Raw genomic sequence first — 26,088 nt, forward strand, 5'->3', positions numbered from 1 at the left:
GAGTTTTGAGGGAAAAATTAGTATTTCCAACTGTTATTATTTATTTATTTATTAATTGTTGGTATTTATTCAATTTCCTTATTTGTTATATTATTATTATTATCATTAAAAGTGTTCAGTAGTTAGGATCACTCATTGAGATGATTAGCATCTCACGTTTTTAAGTTCCGTTCCCTTAGGTGCAAGAGGTGGTAGACGTTCTTCCGGAGCGAACCAATTTTCCGCTGCTATCGTGTTTCGAGAAGTACCTTTGTACTCATTCATTTCAGTTGTATTATTCCTTTTATCTTTGTTGTATTTCTGTTGATTAGTACTTCATAAAGCTCTATATACTATTTGGACACTTATGTTTTATTTATGCACTGGGCTGCTGTTATTGTTGTGAAGTGCTGTAAATTGTGGAACAACTTGTAGTTTTGCGGGAGGAATAAGAAGGTGATTATAGAAGTGTGTTTTCAGTGCAGGTAATTTTTGATAAGTCCTACCCTTAGGGGAGGTGCTGCCGGATTTTCCGTTGGAAGGTTCGGTGGTATTTTCCTGGGATCAGGGCTTGTCTAGGGTTTCAGAGAGGAATTCTGAACGGGTCCTGACAAGGAGGACATAGGAAACTGCTGTCAACATAGCCATATATGTCATGAGCAATGAGAAAAGCATCTTATTGGGCATGCCAAGGAAAATAGGTAGTGGTTGTGAGTCGAAATGGGGCTAGAGATGTGACATTAATAATAACTAGTTGTTGATTATTAATAGTGAGATCAAAATTATTTGTAAGCCCAATGTGAGGCAAGGGAGTAGTTGAGGAGACAAAAGTCATTTGTAGTCTATCACTTGTCCTTTTTATTTAGAAGAGAGAAGAATATATATATATATATATATGAAAGAGGAAAAATAAAAACTTGTTAGGGTATAATAGGCTCTGATACCATGTAGAGAAAGTGAGAAAGTTGAGTAACTAGCTTAATTCTTATTGATACAGAAGTGCTATATATATACAGATTACAAGATAAGTATATAAAACAAATTGTGCTAATATACTAACGGCCTTCCTATTTACTGATATGAATTTGAAAAATTGATAACTAATATATAAGAAATACATCAGTTTAAGTAACATTGCCAATAGATAAGAGTTCAAACTAGCTCACTATGTAGGACTGGTAATATGAAATGGTAAAGAGTTTTTAGTAGGTTGTTTTGTTTTGTTTTGTTTTTCCAATTTTTATTTGTTCTAATGTTTTGGATGAAAAATTCAATAGTTAAACAAGCATCGAGAGTAGTTAAAATAAACAATTAGACAGAATATATAGTTATCCTACAAGTTTCAAACTGATTGGAGTTTGAAAGAAATGTATCAAACAAGGGATAGAATTTGAAATATTTGCATAATTTTTATTGAAATATGAAATTTACTTTTATTGATTTTATTGCAAAATAGTAAGGACAGAAGTTATAAATATATGTTTGTTTATGGATTTCAAATTATAATATAACCTTTTCTTCTTTCTGGAAAAAATATATATAATACAACCTTACATTTTATTTTGGATGAAATACAACTTTTTATTTTTATTAGAAATGGACGAAATGCATCCTTAAGTAAGATGTGCAGGACCAACCTGTTCGCGTCCAAAGTCAAAACTCTCTATTCTGCCAAACACCCCCCAATTTGAAGAATTTGGTATTTTAATTTTTATATTTGTTTTTGTTTTTCGTTTCGGCTTCTCGAAGGGACATTATCGTCTTACCGGGTAGACATCTGAAGCCGTACCCGTACACCCAACACTCTCTTTGCCGCCATTACACAGATCTCGAACTTTTCTTTTTTCTCTCTCTCTCTTTTTTTTTTTTTTCTCTCTCTAAAACCCTAGTAAACTAGAGAGAGCTCGAAAAATCGGACCGAGCAAAACGACGGCAACCTCATGGGCGTCCCCGCGTTCTACCGTTGGTTGGCCGATCGCTATCAGCAGTCGATTTCGGACGTGGTAGAAGAAGAGCCAGTGGAGGACTCCAATGGGGTGCTTATACCTATCAACGTTTCGAAACCTAACCCTAATGGCATGGAGTTCGACAATTTGTATTTGGATATGAATGGCATAATCCATCCCTGTTTTCACCCCGATGGCAAGGTATTTTTTTTTTTTGGGGTTTTTTCCTTGTATGCTTTGACTTGTTTGGAAGAAAAGCAAATAGAAAAAAAAAAAAAAAAAAAAGAAGTTTTCATTTTGAAACAAAAGAAAGCGTGTGCCTCCCAGGCCCTTAAAATTGTTTTCAAAACAGGTGCTAAATGGAAGAAAAAAAGTGTTAATTTCTCTAATTTTTCCTAGTTCTCTTTCGACTTCTATTATGCAACGTTGATTTCTTTCATCTTTAAAGGTGATGTTTTTAGACACTTGCAACTGTGTGCCAGAGGATAGCACCTCTGTCCAAGCCATTGTATGATCACTTAAATGAGAGCTTGTTTAGCTGCTGGTGACTCAATCGTATGTTTTGACATATTTGGGATTCACAAAAATGTGTTTAACCATGTAGTCTCTTTAGCTTCCTCCCTTAGTATGAGCAGTCTTGGGGAATTCTCCTCATTTGTTATCCATAGTCACATGTTTAACTGCCAAAGGATGCGCTTTTAATTCAAGAGTTAGTACGAAAGTAAATGAACCATAATCAATGCCACTGTACATTAGCCATTCCATTTCTTTGCTAAGGCTCAGAATTAGGTTCAATGAAACCCATATTTTTGGAAGCATCTTATGGTTTATTGTCTTCTATGTACTGTATGTAGCTCCAAATACTATTACTGTATTACGGTACTTACACTATTTTAGGGTAAGTGGGTATATAGTAAATTTCATAGGAATCACTGAATTACATCACCTAAGTTCTTTGACTTGGTCGATTTAGTTTCCCTCTTGACCTAGGCAAGACTATTAAATCAATCCACTTGCTGATTTTTTTTTGGATGGAATCATTATCTAAAGCTATTTGATGAAAGATTGTATCATAATTACATATTTTTCTCGGTTTGTGCAGCCAGCACCTGCTACCTATGATGATGTATTCAAGTCGATATTTGCTTACATTGATCATCTCTTCTCATTGATTCGCCCAAGAAAACTTCTTTATTTGGCTATTGGTGAGATCTCTTTTATATCATTGATAAGAATTCCTCTGCACTTTAAATTTCATTTATTTAATTTTTAATATGCAGATGGGGTTGCACCAAGAGCTAAGATGAATCAGCAACGTTCTCGACGCTTTAGAGCTGCTAAAGATGCAGCTGAGGCAGTATGATCTTTTTCATTTGTGTAAATGGCTCCTTATCAGTGAACTTGGTAAACTTACTGGACCCTTTTTTTAATGAGTTAGGAAGCTGAAGAAGAAAGATTAAAGAAAGAATTTGAGGCTGAGGGTAGAAATTTGACTTTGAAGGAGAAGCCTGAAACTTCCGACTCGAATGTTATTACTCCCGGTACTCAGTTTATGGAAGTGCTCTCAAAGGCACTTCAGTATTACATACAAAGTAGGTTGAACCACAACCCTGGCTGGTCGTATACAAAGGTTTGTTAAACAATAACATATTTAGTACATGTCTCACTGTCCCTTCAAGATCGGATGATTCCTTGTGGAGTAATCCCTTCTCTATATCTTTTCCATATACTTCTGGTTTTCAGGATAATTTGTCTCTATAAGTTTATTTATGCGGCTGCATTGGGTGATTATTTGAAGGTTATTCTTTCTGATTCGAATGTACCTGGAGAGGGAGAACACAAAATAATGACATACATTCGTTTGCAACGTAACCTTCCTGGTTTTGATCCTAACACTCGGCATTGTCTATATGGTTTGGTGAGTTCTATGATTTGAGGCCTTCTTGACTTTGATATTTTAAATTTTGTTTTTTGTTTTTTTTTTTAAATTTAGTTTATTATTTTTTTCTCATTATTTGTCATCCATTATGCTCTTTTGCATTTCCTTAATTTTTTAATTTTTTAGTAAATGGGAACTCTTTTGCATTTACCTAATTGTTATTAATAGACATTTGGGTGGCCATAATCAGGACGCAGATCTAATTATGCTGTCTTTAGCTACTCATGAAGTTCACTTCTCAATATTGAGGGAGGTCAGTTTTCCCTTTCTTATGAGGACTATTTGCTGTTTAACCCATTGTTGCTGGTAATAATGGTAGATGTCATAATTTATTTACTCCAACTGTGCAGGTGATTACACTGCCTGGGCAGCAAGAAAAATGTTTTCTTTGTGGACAAGTTGGTCATCTGGCAGCTGAGTGTCGTGGTAAAGACGAAACAGAAGATGGGAATGTGGTAGATGAAACCCCAATTCACAAAAAAAAGTATCAGGTCAGATAATTACCTGCTGACTTATGTTGCTATAGCCTCAACATTTTGCAAATGATTTTCTTCCCCTCCATCTCCTCTTCTAAAATGATTCATTATATGGGCAGTTCCTTAACATTTGGGTGTTACGAGAATATCTGGAATATGATCTGACGATTCCTAGTCCTCCTTTTGAGATTAACTTTGAAAGAATAGTGGACGATTTTGTCTTTCTTTGTTTTTTCGTTGGCAATGACTTTCTTCCACATATGCCGACATTGGAGATCAGGGAGGTATGTAAGCAATAGCAGTTTGTTATAATGAGTTGTTTTCTACATCAATTTTAACAAGAGAAAAGATGAAAAAGAATCATTTTCTTTTGCATGCCATTTTACCTTTTCTTTGCTTATCATGCTTGACATTAATTCTTTACCACTTCAGGGTGCCATAAATTTATTGATGCATGTTTATAGAAGAGAGTTTGCTGCTATGGGTGGTTATCTTACTGATTCGGGTGAGGTAATTATTTTTCTTTACATTGTACATTAAATTTGTGTAATGTTGAACTTGAATATGCATTTTCAAGTGTAGTTCATGGCAGCCTTTTCAAGATCCTAAAATGCCTCCGGCATAGGGATTAATACAAATTGTAGTTAATTGAAATTACAATCGAGTTTCAATTTACCTTTTGAGTATAGGAGGCATTTAGTAAATAAAACTTTATAAATCATTTGTGGCCCTTGAGGTGCACATCAGGGCAAGGCTCTGAGTTATAACCTTAGCACAATAATATTGAGGTTTAAGCCTCACCCTTTTGAGCCATATGCCTCAAATCTTCTTGTTACTTTAGTGGGGTTTGGTAACTGGGTCTTGGATTGGCTTTAATCCAACCTATCATAGATGCCTTTGCAAAAATCAAAAAAGGAAAAAAAAAAAAAATAAATAGTGAAGGAAAAGTTAAGTCGACGGAAGGAATTATGGAAGACTAAATGGAAGGGGCAAATAACTAATCTAGACAGTAAATTTGACAAACTAGCTCAAGTTCTTAAGATGATTTTGGGACCTTTTTTAAGGTTTGTTAGAGCTGTTTGGGAAAAAATTGGGCTTATGTGTCATCCCATCTCAAGGCTTATGCCTCCAGACTGCCTTAAGCTTTTTAAAACTTTCCTTGAAGTTTCTGGATTTTACGAGTCCATTAAGCTTTCTTCTTTATGAATCTTAGGCTACTAGTTTATGGCATATGGTTTTGCCTTGTTGGAAAATGTATTCATGGGAATTATTTTACTACTTCAGGTTTTATTAGACAGAGTAGAGCATTTTGTTCAGTCTGTTGCTGTTTATGAAGATCAAATTTTTCAGAAGCGGACTCGAATTCAGCAGGTATTCTTCTTTCTCCATGATTTAAGTCATTTTTCAATTGGTTTTGGTTTTTAATCTATTTAATTATAGAATTTCTTATTAATGCTGGTGTCTTTGTTTTAGGCATATGAAAATAATGATGAAAGAAATAGAAACAGAAGACAGTCCATTGAAGAGCTCCAGGCTCCAGTTGTAGACAAGGTAACGCATCTTTTTCAAGCCTACTGTGCAATAATTTTGTTATGCGGTTTGATGGTTTGGGTAGGTTCTGTTGTGCATTGAATACTAGATTGTTCTGAACTACCTTGGAATGTAGCAGAATTAATGTCTTCATTTGATGGAGACTTAATATTTAGTGTGGAAAATAAGGAATTTGATTTTTTTTCATTTTGCTTTAACTTGATTGAAGTTTATCATTAGCCACTTGTATCTGTGCGGTTCTGTTTGATTTTGAATCTTTAACTGTGTTGGCCAATCAAGGACAGGGTCAAGCCATGCAAAATCGAGCATATAACAAATGTGTTATCTCTGATAGTCTTTTTAATGTTTTTGAGTTTTAATATGTTTGAAATGTGCTATGCATGATATTGTTTTAAATGTAATATAATATATATTTTTCTCTTTGTTCAGGTTAAATTGGGAGAGCCTGGATACAAGGAAAGGTATTATGCTGAGAAATTTGATTTATCAACACCAGAGGATATTGATAAAATTAAAAGAGATGTGGTAAGTTTACAACTTCTTGTCTACCCATTTTAATTAATAATCATTGAATAGTGGATTAAAGGGTGTTCATTTATTTCAATAATCAGAATTCTTTGTTGTTGTTTTTATTATTATTATTTCAGTCAGATTTTTTTTTCTATATAAAGTTTCTCCTTGTTTTCTTGGTCTAAAACTAGTATGTGGATAACGTGATTTGATATAAAACTCAACTTATCTTGATATGTCTTTGGCTTTGCTTGTCCAAGCGGAGAGGTGTGATATATTGTTGCGCTGAAATTTATATAGAATTATGTAACTTTATGTCTGTATGTATATATTACTATTGTTTTTGTATTAACTGAAATATATTTTGAGAAATAGACTTAGGGTGTCTAATGAGCTAGATATGAACTTTGATGGAGCTTTGGATGACTACATTGATGCAGTTCTGGATCACAGTTTTTTGGGTTTATTGTGCTGAGAGGTGGCTATCTAGGAAGTTCCTTGGAAGTGGTAGTATAAAGTATATGAATTGAAGTCTGTTAGTTTTGAGTTGATTTCATTCAAAAGAATAAATTAAGTTTGATTTAAGTTCAAAAGAATAAAGTAAATTTATTAGTTTTGATTGTATCACAATCGAGTTTGATTTGCCAAATTGAAACTAAATTGTGTCAACAAAACTCAAATTGATTCCAGATATGATTTGATTCATAACATACTATCAGCGATCATCACTTCACGTTAATTGGATTTTGGATTTAAACTTGTGTAATATCTATGCTAATCCTTGATGCTAATAGCTTTGTTTTTCCTTTACTGAGTTTCACAAATTGACTTTGATATTAATGTATGGCTCATATATCTATGTTTCTTTGCAGGTTTTGAAGTATGTAGAAGGCTTATGTTGGGTCTGCCGGTATTACTACCAAGGTGTTTGCTCCTGGCAATGGTCAGTTTAGTTTGATTATTAGCAGAATATTTTGGACAGCGGTGACAGCCTTTACATATTATATGACGTTTGTTGCTTGAATGAACAGTCTTGTTAAACATCAAGGAATTTTCTAGACAAAATTTTTGTATTAATGAAGCTATATGAGTTTTAGTTGGTAGAGACTGTTTATGTTTAGGTGAAGTTAAAAAGTGTCAAAGCTTTACTCATTCCTTTTAAACATTCCAAACATGAATTGCGCCTGTGCATGTTACTCATACATGCACAGCATTTAGATGTTTTTTTCCCTGGGTCTTGTTGGCATGTGTTACGAAGAATTGAATCCCATCATGTAGATGCAGTGCTGTATCTTGGAAATTTTACTTTCATTGGTTCGCAAAAGGATAGTTTTTGTTTACTTTTCCAACAGTTACTGTTGAATTTGTCCATCGTTGGTAAGCAAACCAGTTTTGCTAGTTGAAGTGAACAAGGATGGTGGAACTCTATATCTGTTCGTTCACTTGTTGGATCATTGAACAATATAATCCATCCATCCGTGTGAAATCTGGTTCTTCTGGTTGTTTGTGTATCCTTGTTGAACCGGTTATGATATTTGAAGAAGTTCAAATTTTGGTGTTTGCAGGCATTGAGCCTAAAATTAGAATACCTTTTAACTTATGTGTCAAAATATGTGTTCATAATCCTGCTGTCTGATCAATTGGCCATAAGTTGTGCTAGTGAGTAATTGAGGAGAACCATATAAGTACAATAACTATGCTTGTGACTGGCTACTGTTTGTTCAGGTATTATCCATACCATTATGCTCCCTTCGCTTCTGATCTAAAAGAGCTCCCTGAACTGGAAATAATATTTTTCATGGGAGAACCATTTAAGCCCTTCGATCAGCTTATGGGAACACTACCTGCAGCAAGGTACATTACTTTCCCTTCCACATTTTGAATATTTGCTTTAGTTACAAGTTTATTAAAATGAAGAGAAAGAAATACATATTTCATCTAGTTATCTTCTGCTGCCTGTGATGATGATTAAGCTGCTTCATTTCATATGCAGTTCAAGTGCTCTACCAGAAAAGTACAGCAATTTGATGAATAATCCATTGTCACCTATTCATGCATACTACCCTTCTGGTAAATATATGCACAAGTTTTTGGTTATTTTTTTTAGTGGGAATTATGGTCTCCTTCTCAAAGGATGTTGCTCTTTTTTTCCCTCCCCATCTACCCTTTTTCAGATTTTGAGATCGATATGAATGGAAAGCGTTTTGCGTGGCAGGTGCAATATTATTTAATTTGCCAATATTTTCTTATCTTCTAGGTTTTTTGTTGTCAGCCTGATGTGTCCTCTATATCATATTATTTATTTATTTATTTTTATGTGGAAACCAGGGAGTTGCAAAATTGCCATTCATTGACGAGAGGAAATTGCTTGCAGAAACAAGGAAACTAGAAGGCACTTTAACGGTCTGGCAAAGGGGTTTTTATATGTTAATCTTTTAAGCATTTGGTATTAGCTAGTTCTATGCTTGTTCTATGCTTCATTTGTCATTTCACATCTTCCTCAAAGGCCATTAGGCAATTGGTTGTTTAAGCACAAGATTATTTGCTTTTTTGGGGGGTCTAAAGCAGAGATTATTTGTTGGATTGGTGTTTTTATGGTAGTTCTGGAGGATATCGTTTTATTTATTTATTTTTTTAACAAAAATGGTGCAATTATGGTTTTCAAATGGATGTAGGGTAGAGGGCAAGAGCATTCTACCAGGTTGAAGGAGAATGATAAACTGGAATTGAATTTCTGTAGTTAAGTCCACTAAGGAATGGGATATTTAATTTACATATTGCTTCAATGAAGGAGATATTAAATATTAGTATTAGATGTTTATTAAATATTAATATTAGATGTTTAGGATGATTTAGTAGATATGTCTATACGATACTATAAGTGAAAGTTTCTCTTGTGGTACTCTCCCTCTCTCTGTCTTCTTCTTTTTTCTTTTTAACCTCTCTTTTCCCAGAATCTACACATGGCTTTGGTTATTAGGTTTGTTGTTAGCAGCACAAGCAAGCTGACTTATGCCTTTTCATTATATTTCTGCATGATGAATGCTCAAGTATGCATATCTTCTATCTGGTATTTGTAGGAGGAAGAGCAGTTTCGAAATAGTGTAATGCTTGATTTGCTTTACGTAAATCCTGCACATCCTTTGGCTCCGCAAATAAATTTGTACTACAGCCTATGTTATCAAACACCCCTACACGCAAGATATGCCTGGGCAATTGACACACATGCTAGGTTGGTTGATGAAACCTTAGTCTTGGTAATTTTGGTATGTAGAAATAACATGTTTTGGTTTTGGTATCCTCATCTGTTGCCAATCTTTTCACAGTGGTGGAATGAATGGATACCTTTGGTTATCTGAAAGAAATGGAATGAGACATGTCATCCCTTCCCCTGTAGGTGGATTGCAGAACATTGAGTGGAACCAAGTGTTGTAAGTACGCCTACCATGCATGTCCTAGAATTTAAAGATACTTAATGTATTTAACGTTAGCATTTTCATTTGCAGAAATATTACATATCTTAATCCTCTTGCCCACAAACATATACCTGAGCCTCCTATGGGTGTGATCATGCCTAAAAAGGTATGTGATTTCTTTGGCTCTTGATAGTTCTTATAACTTCCATTATGGGTGGTTAAAGCTAGAACTTAGGATGTTATGGTCTGTGATCATAAAATACATGAGATATTTTGGGACCTGTTGGTGAAAATTAATAAATGTTACCCTGCAGAAGCAATAGCGTTTTCACACATAGCTTCTTTAATATGATCTGGATCAAGGTGGTAGATATTTATCTTAGTTTTTACTTTCATCTAGGTAGCTTTCTTTGTAAATTAGCAGTGTTCCCTTCTTCATATATTGTTTACATGCATGAAGAACTCAGTGCTTGTTTTTCATTTTATCTTGTAAAGCATTTGCTTATTGTTATTTCTTCTGTGGCCATGCTGTTGATCCTATATCTCAGTTCTGATTAATTCTAATTCTAAGTTTTATCGTTATGTGCAGGTTTTACAACCTATAGATATTAAACCATTCCCTGGGTTATGGCATGAAGACAATGGAATGCGACGCCACCAAGGCAGGGAGAGGTTAGAATGCTTTTCTTCTGTTTCTATGGTGAATTTTTCATCATTTTGTTTACTAGGTTTTTGCAATAGGATCATCTTGCCTTGACACATAGGATTACCTGCATTGATGGTGGCTTGTATTTTATGTGAAAGGTAGAATTTCCGCAGTTAATAAGAAATGACCTGAAAAATATTCTCTTTAATGTTATTATGTTACAGTGGGAATTCTACTTCATCCATATGTAAAATCTGTCAAGGTTTTAAAGAGAGCAACCACAAGTTTTTGTTATGCAAATATACTGTGTATATGAAAGTAGTAAGAATCACCATCTTGTTTAGTACTGTCTTTATATGTGATGCACTGTTTTACAGGCCACAAGTACCTGGAGCAATAGCTGGGTCTTTACTGGGGGAAGCAGCTCACCGTCTTGTTAAGAATACCTTAAATCTCAGATCTAATGATTCATCCTCTGGATTCTGGGAGCAACCCCCATTTCGAAATTTCCAGGGCAGCCATCTAGGGACCAGACCGAGACCAACTGGACCTTCTGGGTATGGTTTTCGGCAAGAGCCAAACTCCTACTATGAAAATTCCTTCAATCCACAGGGAAACATGGGTAGGCCTAGATATCCAGTCTCCTCAAATGGTGCACAGATTGATAGACAAAATTTTAAAACACTGGACAGAATACACTATCAAGAACAGTATCGCAACTTGAGGAGTGGAATGTCTGCCTTGACAATGGAAGAAAATGCAAGAAGCAAACCACCAGCAATGTTGTCTCCTAGGATTCCAAATTCAGGAAACACAGCGAATCCACCTACCCACTTTATGCAAAATATGGGTCCGCTTCCCTCCCCACCTCCTAAGTGGATCAATAAAGCACCAACTGCAAATGGTGGAATGTATGTTGGACAACTAGAAACTGCTTCAGGTGGACCACATGAGAAGCAAGTGAAGAAGATTTATCAGGTTAAAACACGAGCTCCTCAGGATACGTCAAATAATGGGAACCAGGGGTTATTGTAGCGAATCTGATCAATCTTCTGTTCTCTCTAAGGTGCCCTGCACATTGAAGATCTTCTAGTAGGGCAAGTTTCGATTAAATATAGCCAACCCTGTGGTTGAGGGCACTTTTCACAAGCTTTATGAGCTTGATACCACATGGTGTCGTGGATGATATATTCATCCTCTTGGTACAAAGTGATTCATCATCCTCAGTCTCTGCATATGACCACAACATTTGAAGATTTGCTTCAACTGCAAGTGATTTCTCATAGAAGTTGCATATGTTACTGATTGGATGGTGAGGTACCATTGTCGTGGCATTTTTACTGCAGCGTTCTTAGTTCAAATTTTATTTTTATGTAGGTAGTTCATCAAGCAAGTTATACACGTTTGTAATTGGATTTAGGGTCATAGTGTTGTCCTGTTATATTCTCTGTCATCACGGTTTCATACAGAAAGAGAATTAGGGAAGATGCATATCGTCACGTAAACGGCAAAGCTGCTGGTATGTATCACTATGTAAAGGATTATGTAATTAATGTGGAAATTATCTGTTTATTGTTGTCCAAGGATTACAAAGTAATTTTTTTTTTTTTTTTTGGGTGAAATAAGAAGTAATGTTTTCTGTTTTGATGTGTGATTCATTTACTAGTATGGAGTCCGGGTAACCATACTTTTATTTATTTATTGTTTTACTTTTCTAAATTACTATTTATGATCCGAAAAGATGTCAAAAGCGAGGCATTTATGTACGAGTTTTGGTGGTTTAAGCTCTTATCAACTAGCTTGTATAGGAAATCTACAAGCTAGCAGCGTGTAGAAAAATTGAGCTTGCTATTGTTTATAATGAAAAATAATATGTTTCTAGTGAACGAGGGAGTTTTTTTTTTTTGGTAATTTAGTGGATAAGGGAGTTACAGCCAATATCGAAAACATATTTATATTCTAATAAATGCGATATACTTGAGAGGTTTTGTTTTTTTAATTAGTTTAAAGGGAGAACTTATATAATTTATATAATTTATGTTATGATTTTCTAATCACTAGAGCTTTTAAAGAATTTTTTTTATAAAAGATTTGGATAACTTTATGTTGGGTTAACTTTTTAGGATGGAACCTCAAATTTTAATAAGTGGTATCCTGGTTTCAAATAGAATCAAATGCATGCATGAGATTAAAAATCTAAGGTGATCAATGAGTGGTAGTTCCTAGATGGTAGATTGAGATTGTGAATTTAAACCCTCATGATCTACGGTGAAATTTGATGAAATTTATTGAGGTGTGGGGTTCATCCTAAAAGGTTTACCCGAGCCTCAACAAATGATATGGTTCCAAAAGAAATGTGTATGCACGAGATAAAAATCAAATGTGATCGAACGATGGTGAGCTCTCATATAGTAAACCGCAATGGTGAATATAAAACGTTGACGGTCGAAATTTGAGGATATAAAATTGTGTCAATGTGGTGTGGTGACTGGACCTTCATGCCAAGGGCAGTTGAAGGAGGTCATGCTAGGTGCCCAGTGAGCCACAACGATGAAAAACGTGGCGACATCTTAATGAGATAAGGATGAAATAGTGTTTCTCAATTTGACGGGTACCGACCAAGAAAAATTCAAAAAAAAAAAAAGGGAGGTAGTCCTTATTTAGTCAGGAAAAGAACTGGTAGTACATAGTTCAAAAGGATAAATTGTAGTGTGTTGAACATAAGTCCTAAAATGATCAGAAAAGATATATATATATATATATATAAGATTTGGGTTATTTTTTTTATTAGGTTATCCTTTTAAAGTGGCATCCTACAACTCAACAAGTGAATTTATCTTCCTATTATTGACCCTTTTTTTTTTTAAAATTAAAGAGATTATAAAGCATGGCCGCATGGGGAATTTAGAGAGAGAGAGAGAGAGAGAGAGAGAGAGAGAGAGAGAGAGACAACTCTTAGGATCAAAACTTTCCTCAGCTGTTTGTTGGATTGAGATGGAAATTCATTGATTTCCATCTCCATAAGGTTGTGGACAAACAAAAAACCCAAACTCCACAGCAACCCAAACGTCTTGAATTTCCAAACAAGTCATATAAAAGTGTTTTGTAGGTCAATTGGATTGCAGTGTTGTTACAAATACAATATTATTTTTAAGTATTGACTATTCACAAACACAAAATCAATACGCCAAAAAAGAAAATATATCTCAAAAAACAGAACCTTTTTTTTTATATTTTATTTTAACTGTATATCTCATAATTACTTAATCAACCAGAATTTTATATTTCACATACACAAATCTCCTTACCTCATTTCAACAACTATTGCAAGAAATATCCAGACAAGAAAAGCACAAAGAAAAAGAACAAAGACCCATATATAAGCACAGCTTTCTGTCCAGAAGTGAGCGTATTCCCACCTAATCCAAATTGCTGGTTCTGTGCAAACCCAGCAATTTCCACACTCTTACTCTCAAAGAAACTCTTCGCAGCCCCACATGTTGGACACCTCCAATCCTCCGGCAACTTATCAAATTGCAATCCCGGCGGTATAGGATAAGCTGGGTCACCCACCGCCTCATCGTATTTATACCCACAAGACCTGCATTCATATATTCCGGTATTCAATACCGCAAATTTCTCTTCAAGCCGGCGATTATCGAACTTCACTTCTCCTTCTTCTGGGGGTGGAGGAGAGGGAGAGGAAGGTGGTGGTGGTTGTGATTCTTGTGAACTGGGTTGGTTCTCTGCAGTGGGTTTGTCTTCTTTAGAGACATCGATGGAGTTTGAAACGAATTTGAGGTGCTTCGAGGATTTGTGGAGCGAAATGGTTGGGAATTTGGAGATGAGAGATGGGTTAGAGAAAAGGGTTTTGGATTTTGGAAGTGAAGGTTGGGAAAAAGAGGTTGAGAGATGGAAAGAAAAGGTAGGCCTTGTTGCTGAGCAAGCCATAAATGGTGGTTGTAGAGGTTTATCTGTGTTGGAATCCCTTTTACTTGTTAATATTCACAGCGGAACGTGAACAAGAAAAATGGGAGTTTGGACAAAGAAGGTTTATGGTTTGTGTTTGTTGGCTGAGAAACTCTGGGTGGAGGAGAAAAGAAAGGGATCCATGGAACAGCATATACATGTTACCAAAAGAAGAGTTAGGATAAGGTGTGGGGAAACTGTGAAAGATTGAGAATTGATTCTAATTAATTTTGGGCTGGGTTTTTTGCTTTTTGACTTTTGACTTTTGGGTCCAAGTCTCTCTCTCTCTCTGTCTCTCTGTCTCTCTGTGGAACCTGAACCAGATAAGCAAAACCCATCATCCATGTGCCTAAAAGAAAGTTAAAAAAAGAAGAAAAAAAAGAAAACAGAATTAACTGACACCTGGGGCTAATCATATTTTGACTAAAAGTGGGAAAGATACCTATAATTAGTAGTTTTTACAGTTGGCCTTGCCCGCCTTTGTTAGATTTTCATATACTTTTGGATGGACAAATATTCCTTCTTCTCTTCTTAAAACAAATATATATATAGTACTATCTATTGTTTACTTTATCTCATAAAAGAGGTCAAAAACTTTTTGTTACAACTAATTTTATCATGCTAAATAATGAAAATATACAAAAAATGAAATTCGTTGTAATTTTTTTGGTGAAAGAAATTCATTGTAATCGATGAATAGCTTATGGACTGCTTGCAATTAGATGATTTCTATACATTATTAGAGTTCATGTTTACACAATTTCGGAATATGAGAAAACATCAATGATTACACAACTATTATTGATTGAAATGTTACTTATTAAATTCCAAGAAAAAGCCAAAATTTGAAAATCAATTTTTTTCTTTTATTTATTTATTTTTATCATGTAATAGTAAACTTATAATCAATTTAGGATGTTAAGGTGATTGGTGTGTTTAAAAAAATTGGTCAAAGTGATCTTTAATTAATATAGATTTCCAAGTTTGCTTGTTGCTTTGATTTCCTACACCGAGAGCTTAGAAAGTTTTGTTTTTGTTTTTGCTTTGCATTTTTTTTTTTTTTAATACAGATATGGAATCTATATTTTCATTTATAAATCTTTTAAAATATGAGAAACCTATCAAAGATTACACAACTATTGTTGACCGAAATGTTCTCGAATATTAAATTCAATGGAAAAAGACATAAAATTCAAACATTACATTTTTTTTCTTTTTCCCCGGTATTGATCCATTCAAATGCATGCAGTGATCATTCACCAACTTCTAAAAAAACTAATAATTAAGTAATTATAGATGAACTCTATTAAGACGATGTCGTTGAACCCATGGACCTCAACTTCTCCAAAGTAGTCTTAACCTGTTCCTGAACCAACTCCAATCTCTTGGAATAAACCTCCAACTCCATGATCTGCTGCTTCTTCCATTTCTCATCCACCACTTCTCCACCACCTCCCAACTTCATCCCCCTCCCTTCCAAACTGACCGGAATCGGTTTCAACGCCGCCGGTGTACCACCTCCTTTGTTGTCATCATTATTGTTATTAATCAACAGTGAACCCTCCTCCTCCACAACACTACGTTTGCTTCCCAACCCTGCAGCGGCTACACATTGAGACCTCGTCTGTGGCCTCATCATCAACATTCTATCTCCACTACTATTATTATAATTATTATCAATGACGTCTTCCTCGCTTTTCACCTTGACGATATACAGGTCTAACGGACTAATTTCTTCTTCATGATCTCCTATACTATTATTATTATTACTAGTGCTCCAAATCTTGTGCGAAATCTCGAAAGTAGCCTTGTCGTGTGGATTTTTGAAGCGGAAATCTATGCATGGGCCGGTCGTCGAGTTCTTTCTTTTGTTGTGGTATTTTCTTTTCAGTCTTCTGAGCTTTTCAACGAGCTGGCTTTTGCTGAACCGGAACTTGAGCTGCGGCTCAACCTGGTCGTAGAACGATGAAGAAGAAGAAGAAGAAGTGGATGCATCGGTCTGCTGTTGATTGTTGCCGGTTTTCAACTTCTTGGTCGTGTAGTCGAGGAAGCTCCGCAAGAACAGGAGCTCATCGTCTTGGCTCCAGTTAATCCTCATCTTCTGCTGTGGGGATTCCTTCTTTTTCTCAAAACATGGTAAAGCCAATGTCACATTGTCGAGACGCCGCCGTTTCGAACTGGAAGCAGAATTGTCTAGAATGCCCGGAATGGCTATCGTTACTGCGGTTGAGAGGGATTGATTGGGAGTTTCCATGGATGGGGTGGCAGAGTTGTCATCGTCGTCGATTCCAGCATTGTCTTTGGCTTGGCATGAGATTTCGACTTCATCTTCATCATGGTATTCAGAGGAAGAAGAAGAAGATGATGATGATGATGATGACGACGACATAATCCAGCTAACCAGTGGCCATGTCATCTTTTTCACAGCACCATTAAACCAGAGCTTTCTTTCACCATCTCCATTAATGGCTGGGTTGTCTACAGACATTGATTTGTGATCTGTTCCTGAATTTTTATTTTTATTTTTTTTAGGAATTTTTGAGGAAATTAAGAAAAAGAAAAAAATTGATAGGTTAGTTAATTAGAGATTAATTAAGGTTTGGAGGGGCCAAAGAAAGAGCAATCCTTGAATTGATTGCCCGATAATGTCTACTGTCCTCAGCTTAGCTTACGGAACCCAAAATAACCGCATGCATTAGCCAACACACAAACAATATATAGTATTATTATGCACAATTTATTATATATCATTAAATTAAATTATGTTTAGTTCGTTATTTGAAAATGATTTTCCATACATATATATATATATATATATATATATGATTCATCAAATAATTAATAAAGGTCAATATAAAATACTTGTTCATATTTTTATACATTGGGATTGAGATTGGACTTGGAAAATAGTGGCCAAGTCATATTAAATACTTGTTCATTTTTTTCTTTTTGAATAAAGAAAATATAATTGGACATGTAATTGACGTGGCAGACTTTATGTATACCCATTAATTAGAATTACGAGGGAATGTTTGGAAAAGTTACCCAAAGGTCAAAGGTTCTCCCATAAAAGCAAACATTAATAAATCCTTAATTAAATTGTTCGAAGTATGTATCATCGTGTTATCACATTCAAAACGCTTTTATACTCTGCTTTTTTCCTACACATATCGACAAATCACATGCTAATATAATTAAAGTCAATGAAATGAAATAATATAATATTGAAATAAGTAACGTTTTTATTTTCCCTTGAATAGTTATGTAGATTATAAAAATGAGAACAATAATATAAAACGTTATTAGCAATTTGTGGCTATTCAATACACGCTTAGAACTTTTTATTTTTAAGCGGTCCCTTTCTCATAACTACTCTTTTTTTTCTTTTCTTTTTTTGGGTTTACCGAACAATGACTCTCGAACTCAAGACCTGCAATTGGGAACAATATGCAATGCCAGCAAACGGAGCTCAGGGATTCTCCTTTTTGGAGGTTATTAAAAGGCAACATTTAAACAACATGAACAATTTCTTAATAATTTAGGGAGTAAATAGGCCAGGGCCTGTGGTCCATAAATCTGCAATAGCTACCTTTTAACTTTTAAATCAATTTTTTTTTCTTTTTATTTTTTTATTTTTTAACTTCCAATCATAACATTTGGTAATATAATAATATATTCTTGCTGTTGAAATTGATAGACCAAAAAATTGTTAACCTACAACCAGCACCACCACCCAGCCTAGTGAGCAGGGGTTCGAGTCCACCGGGGGAGGGGCAAGGGGTGTCCGGGACAATAGTAATAAAGCGACGTCTAATATTTTAAAAAATTAAAATTGAAATAATGTTTAGTAAATTAATTTATTTGAGAATATAATTTGGTAGAGAGAAAAAAAAAAAAAAAAGACTCATAAATTAGAGAAATTGATGGAAACGAGATGCATGTATATGTAGAAGTAGGAATAAACACGCATGGTGGAAGCGCGTGGTACCATAAAAGTTTTTTTTTTTTTTTTTTTTTTGGAAAAAAAATCAAAGACTTACAAGTAATAGCACCGTTTTTTACAACAAGTCCAACACGCAAAACCAACGAAACCTCGTGAGCCCCTTTGCTCTCTCGGCGCCTAACCACCTTGCCCACAAAGAGAGAAAAAGGCCCATGCCTTTCCCACCACCATCACCACCACCACCATCACTACCTTAATTTGAATTTACCAAATTGTACCCTCAACGCTCTTCCCACATTTTCCTTTCTTTTTTGCCTCCATACCCTCCCTCTCTCTCTCTCTCTCTCCCTTTCTCATGGCCTCCCACCACGACGACGCCGTTTTACCCGAAGAAGACCTCGACTCATCTTCCCAAGACGACGAAGAGGACGACGTCGTCGATGATGACGAAGACGAAGACGACGACGACTTCATCAATTCCGCTTCCCCTTCCACGTCCTCCGCCGGAGCTGACTCCCTCCCCGTCTCTCTCCCCCTCACCACCGCCACCTCCACCGCCACCACCACCACCACCTCCACCACCTCCGTCGTAACTGTCGCCTTGCCTTCCTTACCCAACGGCGAGCCTCCACCAACGCTTGCCACCACTGTGATCGCCAACCTCTCCGATCCCACTCGACACCGCATCATCGACCATGGAAACGACGCCACTTTGGCTTTGCAGCCGGAGGAGAAAAAGCCCGCCCTGGATGACTCCCGGAGACTCTTCCAGAGGCTTTGGACCGATGAAGATGAGATCGAGCTCCTTCAAGGCTTCCTTGACTATACCTCGCAGCGAGGGAAGACCACGCACCATGGTCAAAACGACACCGCTTTGTTCTACGATCAGATCAAGTCCAAATTACAATTGGATTTTAACAAGAACCAGCTCGTCGAGAAGCTTCGGAGGTTGAAGAAGAAGTATCGGAACGTTCTCAATAAAATTTCGTCCGGCAAAGAATTCTCCTTCAAGAGTCCTCACGACCAGGCCACGTTCGAGATCTCCCGCAAGATCTGGAGCAACCTAGGTCGAATTGGCGCCGAAGATAATGCACTCGACGACGACGATCCGAACCCTAACCCTAACAATCCCAATTCCTTCAACATGGAGTTGAAAAGCGAAGATACAGGGGCGTTCTTCGCCGAGAAGAAGACGCCAAGGTCGCGAAAGCGGTCACGGCCGCAGACGACCGCGTTGAGAACCGCCGACGAAAAACGCGGTTTCATTGATAATTCGGCTTCCAAGGATATTACCAATAACAGTGGCGGCAATAGCAAAATTAGCGGTAACAATAGCGTTCAGGGTATGATCGAAGAGTCCCTCAAAAGCTGTTTGTCGCCGTTGTTAAAGGAATTGCTGAGCAACGCAATTGGCGGGCCGTGTGGGTCCAGGGGATTCGGATTGGCATTGAATCCGATGCCGTTGACTTTTGGCGGGCCGTCGATGAATTTCGGCAGCGAAGTGGTGGATGAAAAGTGGAGAAAGCAGCAGATTTTGGAGTTGGAGGTTTACTCGAAGCGTTTGGAGTTGGTGCAAGATCAAATAAAGTCAGCTTTGGAGGAATTGCGGTCCAAAGGAGGGTGATTTAAGAGGTTTCTCCAATTCAAGGATGGGACTTTGTAGTAGGTGGGTTTAGGGTTTTTTTTTTTTTTGGTTTTTTTGTTTTTTTTTGGTTCTTTTTAATTTTCCCATTTGGTTCGTGAAAAAAAAATTGCTTTGATCATCGATCAAAGGTCTATAGTGTAGCTAGCGTTTGCATTTCGGATATTTAAATATTTATCCTTTTGTTGAATTGATAGAAAGTTGATTGAATAATGATTTTTGTCATTTTTTAGTTAGTCATTCAATAGTTTGTTCATATTTCGATAGATTTGTGTGGATAATAGATGAAATTAATTCAAAGTTCAAAATTTTCTCTATTTTTCTTTTTCTGAGTAATGTTTTGTGTTTGGGATTTTGGGATCGATTGTATTGAGGCTTTCATAAAGCTTAAAGCCTAGCAGGGTAGACATATGATTGCACCTGATGATAATAGTGGTATGTTGAAGATTAGGGAGGTTATATGTATAATGGATTTTTAGGTATTATTTCTTCATGATTATTTTTCTTTAACAAAGTTTCTAATCATTTTCCAACCTGGTTATTTCGTATTAGAAATCTGAACTCTGAAACATACGAGATTTACAATTAAATGCATGTGTGGATATGTGTATGTGAAATGTTATAAATTTTCCAATTAATGCTTATATAATTGTGTTCTTGCACCCAAAGCTTCTGCAGTTGTTATGTCTGGTTGTCCAGATTGGTGCTGAAAAATGGTTGGTTGGTTGGTCCTGCAGTTGAAAATTAGATCCAAACTGCTATTTTAACTATTGATACAATCGTTCTGCTGTCTAATCCCCCAACATGCTCAAGAACCGAGAGCCGCCTAGGGGCTGGACTGGACTGCCAGAGGGAGCCTTTTACCTTCAATGTCGAACTAAACTTGAGTTCTTAGTTAGTGAGACTCTAATGAGAGAAAATTATGTTGTGAGGAGGCATTTGAATTCAGTATGTTCAGCCTCAAGGGAAAAACTTTAAACTCGGTTACTGTTTGTGTGGAGACGGAGCAAATAATCATTACATCCCATTTTTTGTTCCACTCTAATGGAAAGGATGATATTTGGGTTTTGGTGTGGTGAGCATGTGAAACTTTCTGAAGTTTCTACAAGCTTTGATTTCGTGCGTTTCACTGAAAAGAGGAAAAACTATGATGGCTTTCAACCCCGATGGGTAAGAGGAGAAAATGTTTGATTGATTGTAAATGGAGCGTTGCCATAAGGAAAGTCCAAGGGGGGTATATTATGTTTGGTATGTTCATGCATTTACTTCATTTGTTTTAGCACATGTAATAAAAGATACTGGAAAGTTTGGCAATTCGGATATGGAAGGTGAGCAGCTTTCTTGAGAAAGTTTGTTCATTTCACACACGTTTTCTAAATGGAAGGTGCCCCCATGAATTTATCGACTAAATTAATGAATACAGCTTGTGATGCTTTTTCTTATAATTGAATATGGTCCTGAATCCTGATGTTTTAATTTCATAGCTGGAACTGTGTTATAGGTCTTATAATGAATTACTTCTATTCAAAACGTCAATTTTCCATTTGATTTGTTCTTTTCTCGTGGGTTTTAAAATGAGAACCAAAATAAGTGTTTTACGAATACTGCAAGTAAAAGAAGTGGGAATATTTTACTGGTTATGAGCAAACCTTTGTTATTATGGAAAACGTGCATAACAGCTATATAATATAATATAATGTCTTAAATTTTTATTTCTAATATAGAAAAAAGAAATCAAGCTTTTATTTCTTTCACGCTTCAACTTGACCCTTGAAGCTACATTTCACTATGCATTGTCTATTCAGAGCTCGTTTTCATTTGGTTTGATTGTAACCCAGAAAGGTAAAAAGCCAAGTAGACAATCAAATCAAAACACAAGTATGATATTCTTTCAACTTGGTCCCTCTAGATTCCCATCCTATCGTATTCACCGAAATTCAATTAAAAACATATTTCTATATATTTTTTTTTTTGGTAAATATATTTCTAGTTATTACTTCCAAAATTTTGGATTATTATCTTTTATTACAAATCATAAATCCAAAATAAAGCAAGTACTTGGTGTACTTTACATCGAAGAAAAAGAAAAGGAAATTTAGGCATTGGTGAAAATTTCAATTTGTCCGTATTCGTAATTCACACGGCAAATAAAGATACGAGAGAACAAGGAACAATAGGACAAGGAATCAAGAAAAATAAAAAAAAAGAAGCATCAATGTGACTGGTACGTCTACGAGGCAATCCAAAACAAGCGATAAGAACCTTCTATTTTCCAAATCAGAGGCCCCAAATTCATGTCTGATGAACAAATACTTGGAATATTATCAATAAATTTCCACTCTTGTCCCTGGTTTCAGATACATTGAATTCGACCCTCCCTTCTTTAGGAGAAGATGCCTTGGAAAAACTCTATGATAACATAAGCTTCCGAACAAATCAAACAGTTGTGTTATATCCTTGGTAATTGAAAAATATATATGTAAATTCACAATAAAATGTCAATATAGTTAAAACAGTAATGTTATTTGCAGAACTTAAAACATCATCCTTTCTTTTTTGGGCATTGTTTCTTTTCTTCGAAAGAAAATGAAGTCTCAGAAAGTATCCTGGCCTCCTGGCCCCTTTGTTTTTTTTTTTTTTTCCTTTAAATCATGGCAATGGGAACTATGAAAATCAGTACATGGGGAACTTCGCCTTTGTCTTCTCAAACACTTGTTCAGCAATAATAGCACCAGTTCCATCAGCTTTCTTAATCTCCATGTTAGCTTTCTGATAAAATCCAGTGCCCCTTAAAGCATCTGCAATGAAATCATCAAACCCAATTGCAATGGCCGCTTCAGCTTTGGCTCCATAAACCAACCTCTGTTTTAAGATGGAGCAGAGACGTTGAAAATATCAGAAATCCATAGTAATATAGAACACTAATCATCGGGTGAATAATGATGGAATCAAAATTGAACCTTAATTCTTGAAAGATGGATAGCACCAAAGCACATCGGACATGGCTCACAGGATGCATATATTTCACAGTCTGCGAGCTCAATTTGACCAAGCTTTTTACAGGCCTGCAAGAAGCATCAACACCCACAATAAGATCTAATAACAAAATTGGAGCAAACGTAAAGCAGCTGAGCAAAATTTCTACAAAAACCTACAAGCAGAGTTGCAACACCAACGAGGGAAGAAAGAAATCAGCCAGGATTAGAATGTTAAGTATATAGACAAATCTAGGGCGTGTCATACTAGGGCATACCATCAAATTACCACTAACACAAATATACGGTTAATGAACCGAGACAAAGCAGAATGCAACTTACTCAACGATTATCCAGACTATCATCAGCAATCACACCATCTCTTCCCACTTCATCTTATGAATGTTATTAGAGACATACAAGTGAACCAGAAATACATTCAAGGAATAATTTCAAAGCAACAGGATACCTTTAAATGTCCACTTTATCATGCAAAATCATATTGCAAACCTACATTTCATGTAATAAATGAAATTTCAATGAGAGCTCAGCAGTAAAGACAACCCTCATAGTTCATACTCTCACAAGTCCAGAATGGCTGATAGTCCAACCTCTAAATAACATCCCAGTACAAATATTTGAGACTAAAACTTCATATAGATGCAAAACAGTATTTGTTGAAACCTAGGAGGGAGGAGAGAGAAAAACAAAATGTAGGGCTTAGCTCAGAAACATCAGCACGTTGATAACAAGAGCAAACAATGTCATAAAAAGATAGCATGCATCATCTAGAACCTATTCTGGCCACACATGATATTTCCATTTCAATTGATAGTTAGGTGCCAGAGCAAGAACTTTAACCCAGTTACACCACCATACTTGAGTAACCAGATCACTTACTTGAAGCACTATATATGTTTCATACTCTAACCTCTCTTATGGCAGTAACTTCAGCATGGGCAGTCGGGTCGGTGTTCTTCAAGACCATATTATGGCAGCTTACAACGACTTCATCATTACGAACAACAACTGCACCAAATGGGCCTCCATCTCCACATTCAACCCCTTTGTAAGCTTCTTCAACTGCTTTTGTTAAGAATTTGTGGTCTCTATCCTGTACAACTGGTTGAACAACAAAAAGAAAAATGTATATACACATTGCAGATCAATTAACATCCGAATTGCATAAAAGAGAATGAAATATTATTTAGTAAATATACAAGGTGAACAAATCATAAATTAATCCATTGAGCAATGGATGACAAACTGTTGGCAACGTAAGGAATGGAAAATGGTCACTGTAAAAAGTGCATAATTATAATTCAAAAATATTCGATTCTTTTCAGGGTAGAGGATATGAAAAATTTGGCATTACCTTCTTGATGCCCAGGAAATGCGGATGCGACAGAAATGGTTCCATCTTTCGCCTCCACAACTGTAAAAAAGGGCACACAATGAATATCAATTGATAAAAAACCAAAATTCTTTTCAAGCAAACAAATGCGAACAAACACATAACTTTATCCTAAATTTCCAGTTAATTACAACCAAGTAATTACATACTTAAAAACCGGAGAAGAAACATCAATCAAAACCTAGGCTAAAAAACTTATATGTTTGCTAATGGCAGTTTAACACAGTTTATTTCACCTTACCATGAAAGGGAAACCAAAAAGTTCGGTAGAGTATGTGAACCGACAACTCACGTCACAAACATGAGAGATACGATACCACATGGTAATTCTGGTTAAACCATAAGGGCATCTTCAAACAAGGAAGATCTCATTCATAGCTTTTCTCAAAAAGGAAAAAGTTTAGTAACTTTGTCAACAAAGCACTCTCACACTTCAAAAATCTTCTAAATGAACCTAGCAAACTGCAGACAACACCATTGCGACACTGACAAAAAAAGGGACATGCAGTTCTCTGTTATGAGATTCCAAAGTTCCAACATGTCCACCAACTCCCTTAACTTTCGTTTTTTTCCCATGAGAGCAAGGAAAAATAAATAATAGATTCTACTACTATTTCAATAACATCCCCCCCCCAAAAAAAAAAAAAAAAAAAAGCACTTTTTTACTAAAATCTAGGCAAGTCTTGCTTCCAGAGGACATGGGGCAATAAAGTTAATATCCAAAAATTGGAAAAACAGAATCGTAAAGCTACGAGTCTAAACATGCCAAAACTAAAAATTGCAAGAGACCCATCAGGCAACATCATTGCAGAAATCGGAAAGTAACGAAAAATAATATATCTTTTGACGATCATATGTATCAAATCATTATGGATCTTACAAAAATCCACAAGACAAAATTCACCATTGCAATCCAACAAAAATTATACAAGGATAACGGAAGAGAGAAGAAACCCATTTAGAAACAAAAAGAAGCACTCACTAATTTACCCATAAGAAAGATAATGATCGAGAGCATTACCATTAGAATCCTCCATGATATGGGAATTCAGGTAGATTCAGAAAGAATGACAAAATTCAGTAAATGGGTATAGGAGAAGTATGCCAACAAATAGGATAAATAAAAAAAAAGGAAGCGTGAAAAAGAACGAGAAGAGCTGGTCCACAAATTAATACTATATTATACTCTCTGGGTAAAGAGCAAAGAAAAGACCAAGAGAAAAAGAGCACGAGAAAGAGAAAAAGCATGTGAAAGACACAAGGGAATCTTGTGGCGGTTTTGAGTTTTGGTTCACACTCGCTTTTTATTTTATTTTATTTTTATTCATTTTTCTTCAATCTCTCAAAGGAGCCGTGTGAGTCTCAGAACTATCCAGAGAGTACAGATATCACGATGCTGAAAAGGAAAAATGGCGTGGCAAAAAAGGCTCGCAACAACATTAGGAAGTCTATTTTCTACTTTTTAACATAAATGCTTGGGAAGTGAAATATTTTTAATTCATACGAATATTGACTTATTCCAGTATTCCGGTTATTAACGATTTACTTTGAGAGGGTTAGAATTTTGTATGGAAAAGAAATGCATTAAATAATAAAATACTATTTTTTTTCTTTTAATTCTATACCGGTTAAGTGTATTCTGCAAACGCTTATTGAATATTTTGATAAATGATTGAGAAAAG

The 26,088-nt window shown here is 35.8% G+C and overlaps 6 protein-coding genes across 8 annotated transcripts in view; 2 read left to right on the forward strand and 4 right to left on the reverse strand.

Moving 5' to 3' along the window:
* The window catches only part of LOC107412265 (cysteine synthase), a 113,574-nt gene that overhangs the window by 23,457 nt on the left and 64,029 nt on the right, over positions 1 to 26,088 (reverse strand). The gene's annotated exons all lie outside the window — the stretch shown is intronic.
* Positions 1,606 to 12,046, forward strand: LOC107412266 (5'-3' exoribonuclease 4). Its single transcript, XM_016020005.4, has 22 exons — positions 1,606 to 2,126; positions 3,028 to 3,130; positions 3,206 to 3,282; positions 3,364 to 3,555; positions 3,724 to 3,843; positions 4,055 to 4,117; positions 4,215 to 4,355; positions 4,460 to 4,624; positions 4,773 to 4,850; positions 5,625 to 5,711; positions 5,814 to 5,891; positions 6,321 to 6,416; positions 7,274 to 7,344; positions 8,127 to 8,255; positions 8,395 to 8,471; positions 8,576 to 8,616; positions 8,730 to 8,804; positions 9,482 to 9,633; positions 9,728 to 9,832; positions 9,908 to 9,983; positions 10,407 to 10,489; positions 10,841 to 12,046. Exons 1-22 carry the CDS (start codon positions 1,920 to 1,922, stop codon positions 11,496 to 11,498), a joined length of 2,874 nt encoding a protein of 957 aa, XP_015875491.2. The 5' UTR covers positions 1,606 to 1,919; the 3' UTR covers positions 11,499 to 12,046.
* On the reverse strand, positions 13,668 to 14,638 carry LOC107412257 (uncharacterized). Its single transcript, XM_016019987.4, has one exon. It carries the CDS (start codon positions 14,412 to 14,414, stop codon positions 13,785 to 13,787), a length of 630 nt encoding a protein of 209 aa, XP_015875473.1. The 5' UTR covers positions 14,415 to 14,638; the 3' UTR covers positions 13,668 to 13,784.
* On the reverse strand, positions 15,572 to 16,984 carry LOC107412242 (probable transcription factor At3g04930). Its single transcript, XM_016019966.4, has one exon. It carries the CDS (start codon positions 16,918 to 16,920, stop codon positions 15,739 to 15,741), a length of 1,182 nt encoding a protein of 393 aa, XP_015875452.3. The 5' UTR covers positions 16,921 to 16,984; the 3' UTR covers positions 15,572 to 15,738.
* Positions 18,487 to 21,382, forward strand: LOC107412271 (probable transcription factor At3g04930). 3 transcript variants are annotated; one of them, XM_016020013.4, is made up of 2 exons: positions 18,487 to 20,041; positions 20,687 to 21,382. In XM_016020013.4, the coding sequence occupies exon 1, from the start codon at positions 18,731 to 18,733 to the stop codon at positions 19,997 to 19,999; it is 1,269 nt and encodes a 422-aa protein (XP_015875499.2). In that variant the 5' UTR covers positions 18,487 to 18,730; the 3' UTR covers positions 20,000 to 20,041; positions 20,687 to 21,382. The 3 variants fall into 3 exon arrangements, with proteins under 3 accessions (XP_015875499.2, XP_024926809.2, XP_024926811.2); XM_025071041.3 differs by having other exon boundaries at positions 20,696 to 21,382; XM_025071043.3 differs by having other exon boundaries at positions 20,755 to 21,382.
* On the reverse strand, positions 22,640 to 25,846 carry LOC107412280 (guanosine deaminase). The gene is made up of 5 exons (XM_016020024.4): positions 25,428 to 25,846; positions 24,368 to 24,427; positions 23,924 to 24,114; positions 22,978 to 23,082; positions 22,640 to 22,879 (listed from the first exon to the last, which is right to left on the reverse strand). Exons 1-5 carry the CDS (start codon positions 25,441 to 25,443, stop codon positions 22,691 to 22,693), a joined length of 561 nt encoding a protein of 186 aa, XP_015875510.1. The 5' UTR covers positions 25,444 to 25,846; the 3' UTR covers positions 22,640 to 22,690.

The sequence above is a fragment of the Ziziphus jujuba genome, chromosome 10 (assembly GCF_031755915.1).
Source record: "Ziziphus jujuba cultivar Dongzao chromosome 10, ASM3175591v1".
NCBI classification, from domain to species: Eukaryota; Viridiplantae; Streptophyta; class Magnoliopsida; order Rosales; family Rhamnaceae; genus Ziziphus; species Ziziphus jujuba.

Excerpts from the sequence above, each read along its gene's own strand:
- LOC107412266 (XM_016020005.4), top strand. The coding sequence starts at position 1,920 with ATGGGCGTCCCCGCGTTCTACCGTTGGTTGGCCGATCGCTATCAGCAG. Across the intron at positions 8,256-8,394 it reads GGAACACTACCTGCAGCAAG|TTCAAGTGCTCTACCAGAAA; the intron begins GTACATTACTTT and ends TTTCATATGCAG. Across the intron at positions 8,805-9,481 it reads AACTAGAAGGCACTTTAACG|GAGGAAGAGCAGTTTCGAAA; the intron begins GTCTGGCAAAGG and ends TGGTATTTGTAG.
- LOC107412257 (XM_016019987.4), bottom strand. The coding sequence starts at position 14,414 with ATGGCTTGCTCAGCAACAAGGCCTACCTTTTCTTTCCATCTCTCAACC.
- LOC107412242 (XM_016019966.4), bottom strand. The coding sequence starts at position 16,920 with ATGTCTGTAGACAACCCAGCCATTAATGGAGATGGTGAAAGAAAGCTC.
- LOC107412271 (XM_016020013.4), top strand. The coding sequence starts at position 18,731 with ATGGCCTCCCACCACGACGACGCCGTTTTACCCGAAGAAGACCTCGAC.
- LOC107412280 (XM_016020024.4), bottom strand. Across the intron at positions 24,115-24,367 it reads ATTTCCTGGGCATCAAGAAG|TTGTACAGGATAGAGACCAC; the intron begins GTAATGCCAAAT and ends TTGTTCAACCAG. Across the intron at positions 23,083-23,923 it reads AAGTTACTGCCATAAGAGAG|GCCTGTAAAAAGCTTGGTCA; the intron begins GTTAGAGTATGA and ends TGCTTCTTGCAG.